Source organism: Lutjanus erythropterus, chromosome 23 (assembly GCF_056507025.1).
Source record: "Lutjanus erythropterus isolate fLutEry1 chromosome 23, fLutEry1.hap2, whole genome shotgun sequence".
In the NCBI taxonomy this organism is placed as follows: Eukaryota; Metazoa; Chordata; class Actinopteri; order Lutjaniformes; family Lutjanidae; genus Lutjanus; species Lutjanus erythropterus.
Window position 1 is genome coordinate 12,213,607 of NC_139339.1, and position 14,032 is coordinate 12,227,638.

Sequence of the window (14,032 nt, forward strand, 5' to 3'; positions counted from 1 at the left end):
GATTTCTCTTCCTTCTCAGGAGCGCACCACCAGCGCAAACATCCAGCCCTGAACACCTAACCGGCTCAGAAGGTCCCACCGGTGCAAACAGCATACAGAAAGGTACACAGTCTTTCAGCTGCATCCGCTTCATCTCTGCCATGAATATTTCATTCGGCAGTAGAGTCAGCGCTGCTGTTGTTTGCCCGGATGAAAGGAGGGAGAGGAGATGAGGGTAGTGCGTGGGTGGGGTGGGGGAGTTCGGCAGCTGTGTCGTGGGAAACGGCGTCGCCCCCGTTTCAAGCGCACATCTCATAGGGAATATGCTTGCTCACATCTTGTCCCTCAGCGAGACCCTGGTGTGTATTCCTGTCGCCCGGCTCTCCGAAGTTTTTTAGAAGTTGTTTAACTTTGCTAACAACACACGGGCTTGTAGTACAACCAGTACAAATATGTTTTGAATTTTTCCTCCTCCCTTGCTGGATTTTATTGGGCCTCATGTCTCATCTGACGAGATGCTACGTGAGCTTCTTTCTGTGCTGAGCTAGACATGTTCTCAGAGGATTATGTAGTGCTTATCTGTGGCGACAGCCTGTATGAATGCGTGTTAAACACCTGTGAACATGTCAGTCTTTTTGGGACTGTATCGTGACCACGATGTGACATTTTCTCTCGCAGCATATCAACAGTTTTCTGTCCGTTTTCTACACTTTGTCTCCCCTCACGCTCCTCTTTTGGCTTCCCCTTCCTTCCTTGTTCCGTGTACCTTTACCGCAGCATGTCTCTTGGTAGGCCTTGTTTTTCCAACTTTCTCTCTGTGTGGAACAAGACAGAGAGCGAGACTAGAGAGAAAGGCAAGACACCGAAGCGGGCTGGGAGGAAGGAAGAGGAGATGGATGCAAAACAGGCTGAGAGACAGAGGAAGAGAGGGAGCCAAGACGGTCCCCGAGCAGGGAACCGGGGAGCTGGAGCAGCGAGCTAAATCTCCCTTCACAGCGAGGTCTAGGCAAGGCGTTATTTGACATATTATTTTACCCGAGCATATTTGAAGAGTTTATTCCGTGATGGGATCCAAAAGTTGAAAAAAATATGCAGTGTAGGCTCCCAGAGTGATTGTTTTATTCAATCAAAACTTGCTATCAGAGGCTGACAGAATTTTAATTAACACTTCGACACCTCCTCTTAGAAATAAGTTTATTTTGCGAGGAAAAGCTAATTGAGGAAACACTTGTCTGTCTAGTGCTTCTTCAGCAACACAGCAGGCTCGACAAAGTATTTAGGGATTAAAAACGTAGTAATAATTGCAGTTGTAAGTCTTCTTACAAGGACTTTTAATGAACAGTGGCACACAGACGCTGCTCAGTCAGTGCTCACCTTTTTAATGTACTGCTGTGGTATTGACAGATCTAATATTTTCACTCCTTCACACAACAAAATGCATAAACTCAGTGACACCACTTTACACGTACAATATAATAGTGGTTTTCAAACTGGCGTCTAGGGACCGACAGGGGTCCTCGAGTGGGTTGAAGAACAGTTTTTTGAAGTTGGAACGACAAAGAAGGAAATAAGGGTGATTGTGTGATTTATTTTATAGTGGTCCTAGATTTACTATGAACTTTTCAAGGCAGTAATTGTAGTCAAACATGATAAATGAGTTGGGTATTTGTTTATGTGACATTACTGTGGTGTTGACAGGCAGGACTTTGATGCAAGCTTTTCATACCTTCACACAACAAAATGCGTAACGGCTGACAAAGCTTGTGTTAGGCTATAAAATACCGGAGAAACACAATAAATACTAATTAAAAATTCCATGTTGCCTTCTTTTTCAGGCTCTCGAGACAAAGTTAGTAAACAGCTGTTCCAATATCTGATCATCTGTACGCCAGATTATTTCAAGATTTCTTTTGCATCAAAAATTAGTACTCATAATCATCGTAGTATGTGCAAAATAAAGAAAAATGATACTCCCTTTTCCACTTTTGCCAGATTACACAGTTGACACAAGCAGTTTAAGTATTTTTGAACTCCGTCAATCCTCTGTAAAAATAGTCTCAAGTACATTTAATACCTTTTATTAAATTCCTTCAGCATACATTATATATGGGTTTGGACAGCCATGGATGTAAACTGCATCCTAACTGGCTCTGGGAGGCAAACAACTGGTGGCGAGGTGGTATTGACAGGCAAAAATTTTCACACCTTTCACAACATAATGAATAGCGGCGAACAAATATTGTAGTATATAATACAGGATTAATCGGAATAAATACTAATTAAAATAATCCTTTTTGCCAGCTCTTTTCGGGCTCTTGAGGCAAAGTTGACAAACGGCAAAACTGAACAGCCGTTCCAGTTTGTGATGATTTGTTAACCGGATTATTTTGTTTCTTAAATAGATGCTCATCACAGGATGTACAAACGTGAGGAAACTGGGACTCCCTTTTCCACTTATCCCAACTCACACAGCTCACATAAGTAATCTTCCTCTTGAATATTGGACCTGCCTATAGCCACAGGAAATATAGGAGTTCTCAGCTAAGGGATTTTTTGACTCTGCACTAAACAAGATGTAACCTGTGAATTGGGGCCATGCGTTTTCAAAATAGACATATATGTCCATTTCTGCCCTTGACAGAACAGTGTCTCCCCTAGGCTGACTGCTTTGGGATGGCGGCTGCTGGCAGGCGGGTGCTGATACATAGTGAATACTAAACATGAACTGTTGCAGCAACCACTCTTATCTTAAAACACACTGGAACCGTGTTAATACCAAACTTTGGATGGGTTTCAGCTTCCCTGCTTTCAGAAACAGATATTTTTTTTGTTTAGTATCATTGGAAATTAAATATCTTGGGGTTAATTGGAACCATTGGTCAGACAAAAACAATTTGAGGAAAAAAGCTAGATTAATTGATTGTGATGGCTCTGAGAGACTTTACATAAATGCTAACATTAGCATGCTAACATCTCAATGTTAAAATGCTGATGTGTAGCTGGTTTGTAGACCATCTTTGTGTAGCCTGTTAGCATGCTACAATTTGTAATAGTAGTTAGCATTTGTAGATTACATTATGTATTATTGCATCAATAATTACATATTATTGCTTAGGGGTGCAGGGTGGTGCAGGACTTATACTTAGTATTTGCTCAAGTTTTGTATGTATACGATGTCTAACCTTTCTTAAGTAACCTAACAACAACAATAGCAACATGATTAATATAATATAGATGTAATATCCCTTATGATTATGAATATTATTCTTATTGTCAAAATTTAGAAGGAGAAGATAGTAAACAAAAGAAAAGGAAAAACTGTCTTGGCTTGTATTATTCCTGAACTATTCACCAGTGTATTCAGGGAACCAGTGACAGAAATAATATATTATCTGCTGACTAATTTGAATTCAGGTGGTGGCAGTTGAGCATCCTCCTTGCTCAGTGTGGGAGTGACACAGAGGAGCGATAATAACAAACTGACCTGTAACTCCCAGACTTAAAAGGAAAGGAGGCTTCATTCAGGGCAAAATCAATCTCCTCACTAACTCTGAACTGATGGCGGCGTCGAGGTCGTTTCCCACGCTGCGACTTGAGAGAGCGCCTGGTCAGGAGCAGATAAAGAAGCAGCGTAGTCGACTGAGAGAAACAAAGGCAGAAAGCTGGAGACAGAGCCAGTGAGGGGAAGAATAGGAGGAATCGGACAGGAATTGAGTACAGTAGCGTCCGGCGGCCCCTCGGAGACGATCGAGAGTGGCCTGAAGGTCGGCTGATAGATGATGATTGATGGTTGCTATCTGCCCACCGAGCCTGTCCGTAGAGAGGGCGGCTGTGTTGGAGTGGATCCTATCATCAAGTAAACTGACCCCTTCATAAAGCCCAGCACATGCCCTCTGTGTCCTTCTGTAATGGCCTGCATTGTTTGGAAGTGTGTGTCTGCAAAGCTTTAGAAAGTAGCACATTCGCATCTGCATCGGCCCGCGTGCTCATTTAACTGTCCATCTTATTTATGTTTTGGGTTGTCCATCTGTCTGTCCGTCCATCCATCCGTCTGGCCATCCAATACGTCCGTACATCTATATGTCCCATTCTTATGAACTCAATATCTCTGGAACACCAGGACGAAATTTCTTCAAATTCGGTACAATTGTCCACTTGGACTCAAGGACGTCCGTCCCATTTTAGTGAATGCGATATCTCAGGAACCCCTGGACAGAATTTCTTCATTTTTGGTACAAACATCCAGTTGGACTCCGGGATGAACCGATCACAAGTTGGGGATCAAAGGTTAAAGGTCACGGCAAATGTGCTCGTACATTGCTGTCGTACTGCACTTGAAGTAAAATCCCTGGAGAGCTCCGCCAAGACGGAGGGACAGCAAGACAGCAGCCTCTAGTTTACTGTTAGATAGATTTTCTAAATATTTATGCATTGTCCCCATGTCTGCTGTAAGTGAGTGAGTCCAAATTGACATTTCTGCACAATTTTCATTTCACAAAAAACATGTTTTCAGCCACAACCCAAGAATTCATATACTTATTATGACAAAATTTCACACAGTTCCCTAAAAGGATAAAATGATGAAGTGATGACATTTTATCTCAAAGGCTCAAAGATCAACTTCACTGTGAATCATAATGTTCAGCTCTGTATTAGTCCTGTGTAAAAAAGTCTTTCAGTAAAGACATTGTGTTTTTCTCTGGAAATTATTCACAGGAATCACATTAATACCTTTTATTTCATTACTTCAGTGTCTTCACTAAATATATTACATGAGTCTGGACAGACATGGATGTAAACTGCAACTTTGCTGGTTCACAGAGGCGTACAACCACAAGCCGGTAATTCTAGTTATGTCTGTGTTTGTCTCTGGGCATCTTTATGTGTCTGAGAGTGTTTCGATCTTTGTACGCCACCGTCTGCTTGCATATCTGCCTCTCCGCCAGCGCCTATGTGTGTGTCTAGCCCCCGTGGCGGCATCTTCTGGCCCTCACAATCCTCAGGAGAGGGTGGTGTCATTTTTCACAGTGACAGGCTGTGGCCCACGCAGGGTGGCCCCGGGTCTCCAGACTAATAGTGTCTGGCCAGAGTCACTCTTCTCCTTCTTCGTCTTCTTCGTCTTCGCTTCCACCGACCACCGACCACGGTCCCTGCAGGAGCCAAGACAGAGAAATGGCCTTGGCAGAGACTCAGTCTGTTTTTGAGGCAGACTGAGGAGGATCATACTCCCAGTTGGGTGAGGAAGAGGCCGAGGCAGAGAGATAGGCATGCTAAAACAAATTTTAATTGGTTTACTGCTTACACGGATCAAGGGTTCGCACATTTATTCAGATCAATGAGTTGGTTTAATCAAAGGGCACTATAACATCTGAGTGATTTAAAATTTAACTGGAACAATCCTGTTAAGCTCCTTACTTTCATGCACCACGTTTAGGCCTTCACACTGTGTTCTGCGAGTTTTAACACCATGACAAAACCACCATTGTGTTGTCTCTGTGTCCTTTTTAGCTTCACTTCAAAGAACCTTGACGCCGATTGCTCCCTACGGAGAAATGTTCCTGTACAACAACCCTGAAAGCAGTCCGGTAAGACAGCGTACACTCCCACTAGCGGACAGCGAGTAGCAGCCTGCCAAAGAGGAACAGACATTTCTCAGATCTTCAACACTATCGGCGCTGTTTCAGCCGCAGTCAGCGCACCAGACTTCCCTCTCTGTGTTAATGTTGTCACCATGGACACATAACAGAGTGGAAAATGTGCTTGTTTCAGTTTGCCCCCCGAGGTTAATAGAAATGTCACCTAGCCACTGAAGTTAACATAGCTTAGCGCACCAACACGATAACAGTGTCTGACTGAAAGATGGACACTTTCTTTTCATCTGATGCTAATCTTCTCTGTGTTCTGTAGGACCAAAGCACTAAAGAAGGTCCACAGAAGGCTTTTAAGGACAAGATAAAACACAAGAAACAGAGGTATGGTATGCTGGTATACTGTAATACTGCTGTCCCACACTCTGGACATATAAATAGATGTTGCAAAAGAGAACAGCCGACCACTCATTAAGTTGTTGTGGTTACAGGTCTCAGTGTAGCACAATGATAAGATTTTATCATGTTATACTGCTGCATTTTAAAGGTACATGCATTCAAGAGAACTATTTGTTCTTCTGTTTGCAACCACGCCGTTTAACTCTCCTTCCACGTACCGATTTAGTCTGCTTGTGTACATATTTTCAAGTTGGTCTGATTTTTTTAATGGAGTTGTGAAGAATACTCAGACAGGGGCTTAAGAGGATGCGGCTGCAATATAGATGCAATTCTCTGGCTGCGTTGTGAATCATAAATGTTAGAGAGTAGTCAGGATGAGTTTTGCTGTCTCTGATGTGCGACAGTAGGCCTTCTCCATGGAATAGTGTGACTTTTTAGGACACAGGGCGTATTCGCTTTCATGCAGAGACTTTAATTTCTGTACGCTAATTACTGAGCTGGAGTTCAGAAATGTACCTACCAGCCTATTAATGAGCACCTTGTGTCTTATCTGTTTAAATCGTACACAAACAAAAAAGTAAAAATGACAAGGCTAAGGGCATGCTGTAGGTTACAGAACAGCTTATGTACAGCGGCGGGGTGCAGTGACTTCCTGGAGTCATCCTGAAGTTGCCAGGCACCCAGCTAACTTAATTTAAAACTTCAACTTTTGATTTATGCAGCACAGTTTGTGTGTGAATTAAACAAAGAAGATAAAACAGTTAATTAATAAGCCTCAGAGGTGTTGATTTTGAACTTTGGACTGAGCCAGACGATGCTAAGCTAGGCCAATCACCTCCCGGCTCAAGCCTCATTATTAGCGCACAGACGAGTCTTATCAACCTTCTCGTCCAATAGATCAATACCTCTCTTTATTCCTTTTGGTTTGTTTTTTCTTTCTCTCATTTTTTCAAATTGCTTGTGTATTTTATTTATTTATTCTCCCTTATTTGTTTCTCAAAGTATTGTATTCCTCACACCCAGGCACATATGGTAGTCGAGCGGGAGGGTTAACTGGGATGACAGACATGTTCTGCGTCTGTTTCTATATTTGTTAGTGAGTTTAAACATTTTAACACATCGAAGAAATGTCAAACTTCTTATTTACAGTTTATATCTGCCCTGTCTTGTAACATGCTCAGACGTTTGCTTAATAAACATTTGGAAAAAAAAAACTTTCTTATCTAACTCTTGGCAGGAAAGTGAATAGGCTTATTTTCTAAAATGTGGAACTATTCTTTTAAGGCCATTAGACCACAAATAAATCTAAAGTCTCCAGTAAAGAATTGTGATTTTACTATATTTTATATTTCATCTGAATGTTGCTCAATATGTTGTCTGTAAAGAGCATTTTGGCTGTGTGTCATGACAGCAGAGTCACAGGTAAGAGTTTCTGATTTTTGGCCCACACGCAGTAACAGTGTTTCTATAGTTTTTTCAAACAAAAGAAAGGGCATGGCATAAGAAAACTTTTATCATGATGACAGGGATGATTATCCCTAAACTGCATTTTTAACAGTTACAGTTTTAACTGATAAATTGTTGAATTAATAGATGGATCACTCTAAGGAGTAGTTTCAGATGAAAGCTAATATGGTTTGATTTTTTTAGCAGACATTTTGATGAGATGATTGATCCCACTCTTGTAAGGAGAAAAATACAGATACATAAAAGATAAAGATAAGATACAAGCAGGTGCTGCAAATCTGGAAGCCAAATAGAAAAAAGAAAATTGACAATAAAATATAAAAGAACTACTATGAACATATGTACAGTATTTTATTGAAAGTCAAGTATAAAGCAAGAGTCAGGAGGCTTTTAGCTTAGCTTAGCATCAAGACTGAAAGCCTGGGGAAACACCTGGCTTGGCACTACCCAAAATTTACAAAAATGTGTCAACCAGAATCTCAGATTTGCATAAATAAAAGTTTATATATTGCTTTATCGTATGCCCAAACAGAAATGTAAAAACGGCAAGTTGTGGTTTATTAATTCTTTGCTGGGTGCAGTGACTTCCTGTTGCTGTTTAAAGCACGCAGCTCCTCATAAAACAAAACTTCTCCTTTTTTTGTTTATGTATGGATAAAACAAACAAGATACTACATGTTAATTAGTGAACTTAAAAGGTGCTGTAAGGAGTATTTTTGAATTTTGGGCTGAGTCAGGCAAGTTGCTTCTTCCTGCTCCCAGGCTTTATGCTAAGCTAAGCTGATTGCCTCCTGCCTCTAGCTCTAACATGTCAAACTGTTTCTTTAACTTCATCTATGCTCCTGCAGAAAAAAGATGCCGCACCAGAGGGAGTCCAAGGAAAAAGAGTCTCCTCCTGCTCCAACTATTCCCGACCCCTACCAAGATGAATATTCAACGGTGGAAGAGTGTGCCAGCATTTTAACGGGAGCCGGTGTGGACAAAAATTTTGCCGTGACCCCGGAGAGTCTTGCTGTCGGACCAGCTGCCTCTGGCCCTGAGGATGGGTCTTTAATAATGGTGGATTGTGAGATCTACTCAGATCCTGCAGACGCTGTTGGGGGTGCGAACAGAAATGCACTGCCTGATATCTCTCCGTATGCATGCTTCTATGGAGCCCCCAAACACCAGGTGCTCAAAGTGGGTTGGCTGGACAAACTTTCGCCTCAAGGGTAAGTTACAGTATCGCTGATATCTGACCCTTCTGAAGTCCTGGCCTGTTTTTGAATTGTGCCCCAAGCTTGGTAACCAGTGGAGCCTCAAACAAAATTCTGTTACTTACATACATGCTTATTCTTGTATATATGCTATGTACCAGTCTTGTCTATGTTGAAATTTTGAAGGTAGTTAACAAATAATGAGTTAGCTAATGTTAGCAAAATGCTGTCTAACTAGCTAGCTAACAATTCATGCAGTTTAGCTCTCTATCTGTGCAATTCAGCACAATGGTGCTTTTGCTGAATCAAGTGCTCATGCACAAGACTTTTGCAAATACATGGTTTCCTTCTAATTTTTAATTAATTGAATTATTCCTTCTAATAATTAATGTAAGTAAAACACTAGCTAACTAGCTAGATAGCGAGCTAAACAACATCAATTGTTAGCTAGCTAGTTAGACAGCATTTTGCTAACATTAGCTATCAGATTTAACTAGCTAACAATCTATGTAGATTAGCTAGCTAGTTAGCTTGTGCTAACATTAGCTAACTTGTGACTATGTATATGTTACTGTTACAGATCGCCCAGTAGCATCTTTTCAAAATTTGTTTTTCTTTTCAACATGAACAACCTTAACACAAAGCATATCTAAGCACAGTAAACAGAAAGGAGGCGGTTCACTGAGGTATTGCTGGGTAACAAGCTTGCTCAACTTGGAACCCAGAGCAGAAAGGGGTGGGACTTAGGAAGAGCAGTTGTGATTAGTGACATTATCAGGCATTTGAATTTCTTATTAATCTGATGTGATGATATATGCATCTGTATGAAATCCTCATGAATGTCAGTTTTAGTGCAGCTCCACATAGCTATTAAGATCAGTGCATGTTCTTATGCAGTTTCACAACCTTTCGCCTAACAACCCAAAGCGCCTCTCGCCACTTCCTGTAAAGCGGCAAAAGTCACCACAGTCAGTTAACCACTACTTCCTGTTTCTGTGCAGATCTTTTTTACTCTAAACTTGAACGTGCATCTTTCATCTTTGATGACCATTTAAAACTAATAAATCATTATTGCCTCTGCCAGTTATTATAAGTGCTCACTGCTCAAATACATTTGATACTGAAACATTCAGTCTAAGTATGACATGGCAGGATTCATTAATTTTCTCTCTACACACGTCGTGTGTTTTTTGTAAGGCCCTTTTTGTTTACTGTATGTGGGCCAAACAGAGTGTAATCTCAACTGAGGGTTGCTGAGCATAAGGCTGCCATTAGATGTGGGAACGTGGATTATGCCATTGCCAGACACTACAAGGAGAAAAACCATGGGTTTGGCTACTTTTCTTAAATTTATTGGCATCGATAAAGTACGGTCCAGTCCAAGAGGAGGTAATTTGATTAACCAGCAGTTGAGGAGAGAGGCATTCTGGATCAGTGAATTGCACACACTTGAACCCTGTGGACTGAATGAAACACAAGATTTAAGTTCTATTCTGTGATTTAAATATTAACTTGAATCTCCTTTTAATGATAATTTGGAACCGTAGAGGAGCAACTAGGTGTTACTCACCTTTTCCACTTAGCTGTGAAGAGGGGCAGCCATGTTTTTTGAATAGTGTAACTTTGGTGAAATTGAAATGCTTTTTGGATGAACGTTTATTTTTTGAAAAATGTTTAAGCACTGATAAAAATGAAGTGAAATGACAGCAGCGGAGATGAAACAGCAGCGATAAATATGATTATTTATCGCTGCTGCATGATTATTTATTGTGCTGTCTACTCAAGCTGCTCTTGTTACCTATTTGTTATTTTATATTTTTATAGTTTGATATTTATTACTAGCTTTTATGATGGCTTTCTATTATTATGTTTTGTGTCCTACACCAGGACCTGAGTACCTCATCTCTCATGTTTAAAGGCTCATTTATTCTCCACGTTGGACATTCATTCAGATATAGACATAGCCTTCTGCCTGTACTCTGTGGCCATTTCGTCCGTACTTCTGCACGTTTTCTGAAACGTTACGGACGCGGATCGAATGGAGGGGTACCTTCAATAGTTGTGGGTGCCATGTAAAAGTGTAGCTTTACACAATAGTATGTAATAGTTAGAAATGTTATAATATTTTAATCTGTCAAATAGGCGGTCGTGATGTATTTAATGGTGCACAGACCACCTTCTACAACGCTGCCTCTGCTTTTGCCTCTTTCTCAGAAACTTTCAAGGAATTTTTGACTCTTGTTCTTCTTCAGGCAGCTTTTGACCTCTCTTCAGGGTTGACTCTGAGCATGCATTAACGCCAATGTAAAGGACGCAAAGAAGTATGTGGGCGGTGACGATTATATCAGTAGGAAATAGCCTTAACATGTTCTTGAATGACAATAAAGCATCCTTACCTTTATCCTTATGCACACCTGTGAGTGCCCATGTAGTTTTGTTGAGTGAAGAAGGCGTGGGCGAAACGCGCCGTTAAGCAAAGTCAGTTCAGTGTGCGGCATATTTGACCTAAGATGTCCCTGCGACCGACCAGCACCTGATCCCTTGTACTGGCTGTGCGAGGGGGAGTTCTGTTAAGTATTAGAATAGTAGCAGATGCATGAGCCTGAAGCAGACCTATCCATAATGCAGAGCACCACTGAAAGGAAAGCAGAGGAAATGGGAGATAACCTTGTAGTACTGAGAAGCACAATGAGTTTGGCTTTTTCTGGCAGGACTATATTTGCTTTCGAGAGTCTCTTGCTGCCACTGTGGCTTAAAACCGAAGCCATCAATCATTTACTTCCTTTCATATTCTCCTGCACCACCTGATATGCAGAGTCTTGGCAACCTGCCTTTGGGCTGTTGAATATTCAAACTGAAAGTGGCCATTTGTTTTGATTAGGTTAATTGACAGCTGTTGATACAACTCTTGACATTAATGAATCAATGGCACTCTTGATGAAATATGAGTACCTGTTCAGGCCTTGATGTTTTTTTTGGGGGGGTTGGCTTTTTCTGTGGCTTGTTTCTCTCAAAACCGGCTTAGTTTGGTTGACTGAGCCAGATGGATTGAATTTGCACCTCTTCTTCTCTCTTCAGAAATTGTGTTTTTCAAAGGAGGTGGGTGAGATTTGACGGCGAGAGTCTGGCCTACTACAACAATGACAAGGTAAGTGCCAGAAGAACACATGCACCGTGTCCAGGCGTCCCTTCCCTCCTCCTCCTCCCGCTCCCTGCTGCTGACACACCCACATCCGCCACATGCACACTCGCTGGCGAAGGCAATTTCATCCCTCCGTTACAGAAATCTATACCGCGAGCAGCCGAGCCAAGTTCTAAGTGTTCCCTTCTCTTCTCTCCTCCTCCTCTTTCTCATTGTCATCATCATCATCATTAGCTTGGCAGGGTGAAAAAAAAATGGGGGCAAGGACAGCGTGACATTACGCCATGCGTGACAGGCCAGCACTCTCTGTGCCCGCCCAGCCATACAGTAAAGTACATTGATGTTGGCACCTGACCAGCACCCCGAGAAAGAAAGAAAGAAAGGAGAGGGAAAGACTCTCCTCTCGTTCTGCCTCCCTCAGCAGTTCTCCCTCCCCGGACCTCTCTCTTCATTCTCCTTCTGTCTGACAGTCGAGTTTGAAATTTCGCTTAGCGCTGCCTGCCTTATCATCAGAGAGGAGGAAGGACAGTGGGGGAGAAAGGGTTAGGGTGGGGTTGAAAAAGGAGAAGCTGGAGAGTGGGCCGGCCGAGATGGAGGCAAGATGGCAGTTTAACCACCACCTGTTTTGTCTGGACACCGCTGTTTTTATGTCACAAACTTTTTGCGTCAAGCCAACATTTACAAACTGGTTTTGGCTGCACTTCGTGTAGTTGTTATCAGGTCAAGTGAGGGCTTGAAATTTCACCATAATTGCACCAAAATCCCTAAATCAGCTAAGACGTTTGCTTGATTTTCTGTGCTTGGCCAACTTTTTATTTGACCCTTTGAATATGTTTGATTTTTGACATATCAAAATGTTATTTGTAGAGACAGTTTGTAGAACCAGTAAATCTAGTTTTTATGTAGTTTTGCAATTTACTTGAGTTATGTAATCCAATCCAGTAAATAACCAGTCTGCATTTGTGTTTTTCCAACTTTATATTATTGTTGTGAACTAATTAAAGCTGGGTAATGTTTCAGATTTTTTCAAACTTGGATATCTGTAATTCATCAGCCGTATTTCAACAGTTGATATTAGACAGTTCTGCAAAACACTGATTACTACTGATAATGTTTTTTGATGCCCAAAATCTTTAAAATCATCTTTAAATAAAACATGGATGTGGAAATTATGGTACTACAGTGTTGTAGCCCTTAATTTTAATGTAGCAAAATATACCAAACTGCTCAAGGCATCAGCATTAATTAAAGAACTACCTAAATAAAATAAAGTTTAAGGTTGGAATAGTTTTATGATTCACATTAGAAAATATCTGATTAAAGAATATGTAAACAAGGAATCTGACCAACTTTTTCCAACTTTATAATTGACTCTTTTCAATACTTAATGCTGCGGATGCGTTTCAGTCAGCCCTGCAATACAAAGCCCTAGAGGAAACTCTGTGCAGACTTTGCAAATCAATCTGCACTTCAGCTGCTTTATCACGCAACACTGATGTAACACTGACAAACAACAATTAGTAGTAGATGTGGTTGGACACTTTATGTTTGTTGTGATCAATTACACAACTCGAGTACATTGCAAAACTCTCATAACTGATTTTATACAGAACAGAAATAAATTTTTGAAATTGCATCATTAGCAAATAAAGAACTACCTAAATAAAATATAGTTTAAAGACTTCTGATGCAGATTAAGGAGTTAAAGGAGGTAAACAAGAATCAGACCAACTTTTGCCAACTTGTGATGCTTCAATACTTGATGCTCAAACAAGCCCCGGAGGAAATGCAGTGTTTCCAAATCAATCTGTACTTTAACTCCATCGTCACACAACGGTGCCATGATGTAACAACAATTAGTAGTGGATATGGTTGTACTCGTGATGTTTGTTGTGATCACAGCTACACAACTCAAGTACATTTCAGCACTCTGATAACAGATTTTCATACGAAACAAAAATGAATATCCTCATTTGGCCTTGAAAAACTCGTGAAAGTAGACTGCAAAGTATACATTGTTAGTATTTGAGGTGCTTAAACTTGTATAAACCCTGGTATATTCTGTTTTTAAAAGACTTTAACGCATTAATTCTGTGTTCTCAAGTGATTCTCAAGCGGCCGTAACCTATCTGACTTACTGTACTTTACCTTCATGTTCTCGCTAATGACCATTGGATGTATCTTGGACTAAGAACAAACACATTTCTGTGTATGTGTGTGAGCGGTGACCTCAGCGCCCCTTCCCAGGGCCAGCTCGTTTT

At 41.0% G+C, this 14,032-nt stretch overlaps 1 protein-coding gene across 2 annotated transcripts in view; it reads left to right on the top strand.

The window, feature by feature from the left end:
* Window positions 1-14,032, top strand: part of arap2 (ArfGAP with RhoGAP domain, ankyrin repeat and PH domain 2) — a 169,915-nt gene that overhangs the window by 8,032 nt on the left and 147,851 nt on the right. For both annotated transcript variants that reach the window (XM_084711724.1, XM_084711725.1), the window contains exons 3-7: window positions 20-102; window positions 5,488-5,564; window positions 5,887-5,951; window positions 8,282-8,644; window positions 11,708-11,777. In XM_084711724.1, the coding sequence (XP_084567850.1) occupies window positions 20-102; window positions 5,488-5,564; window positions 5,887-5,951; window positions 8,282-8,644; window positions 11,708-11,777 (658 nt within the window). The remainder of the gene's footprint in view (window positions 1-19; window positions 103-5,487; window positions 5,565-5,886; window positions 5,952-8,281; window positions 8,645-11,707; window positions 11,778-14,032) is intronic.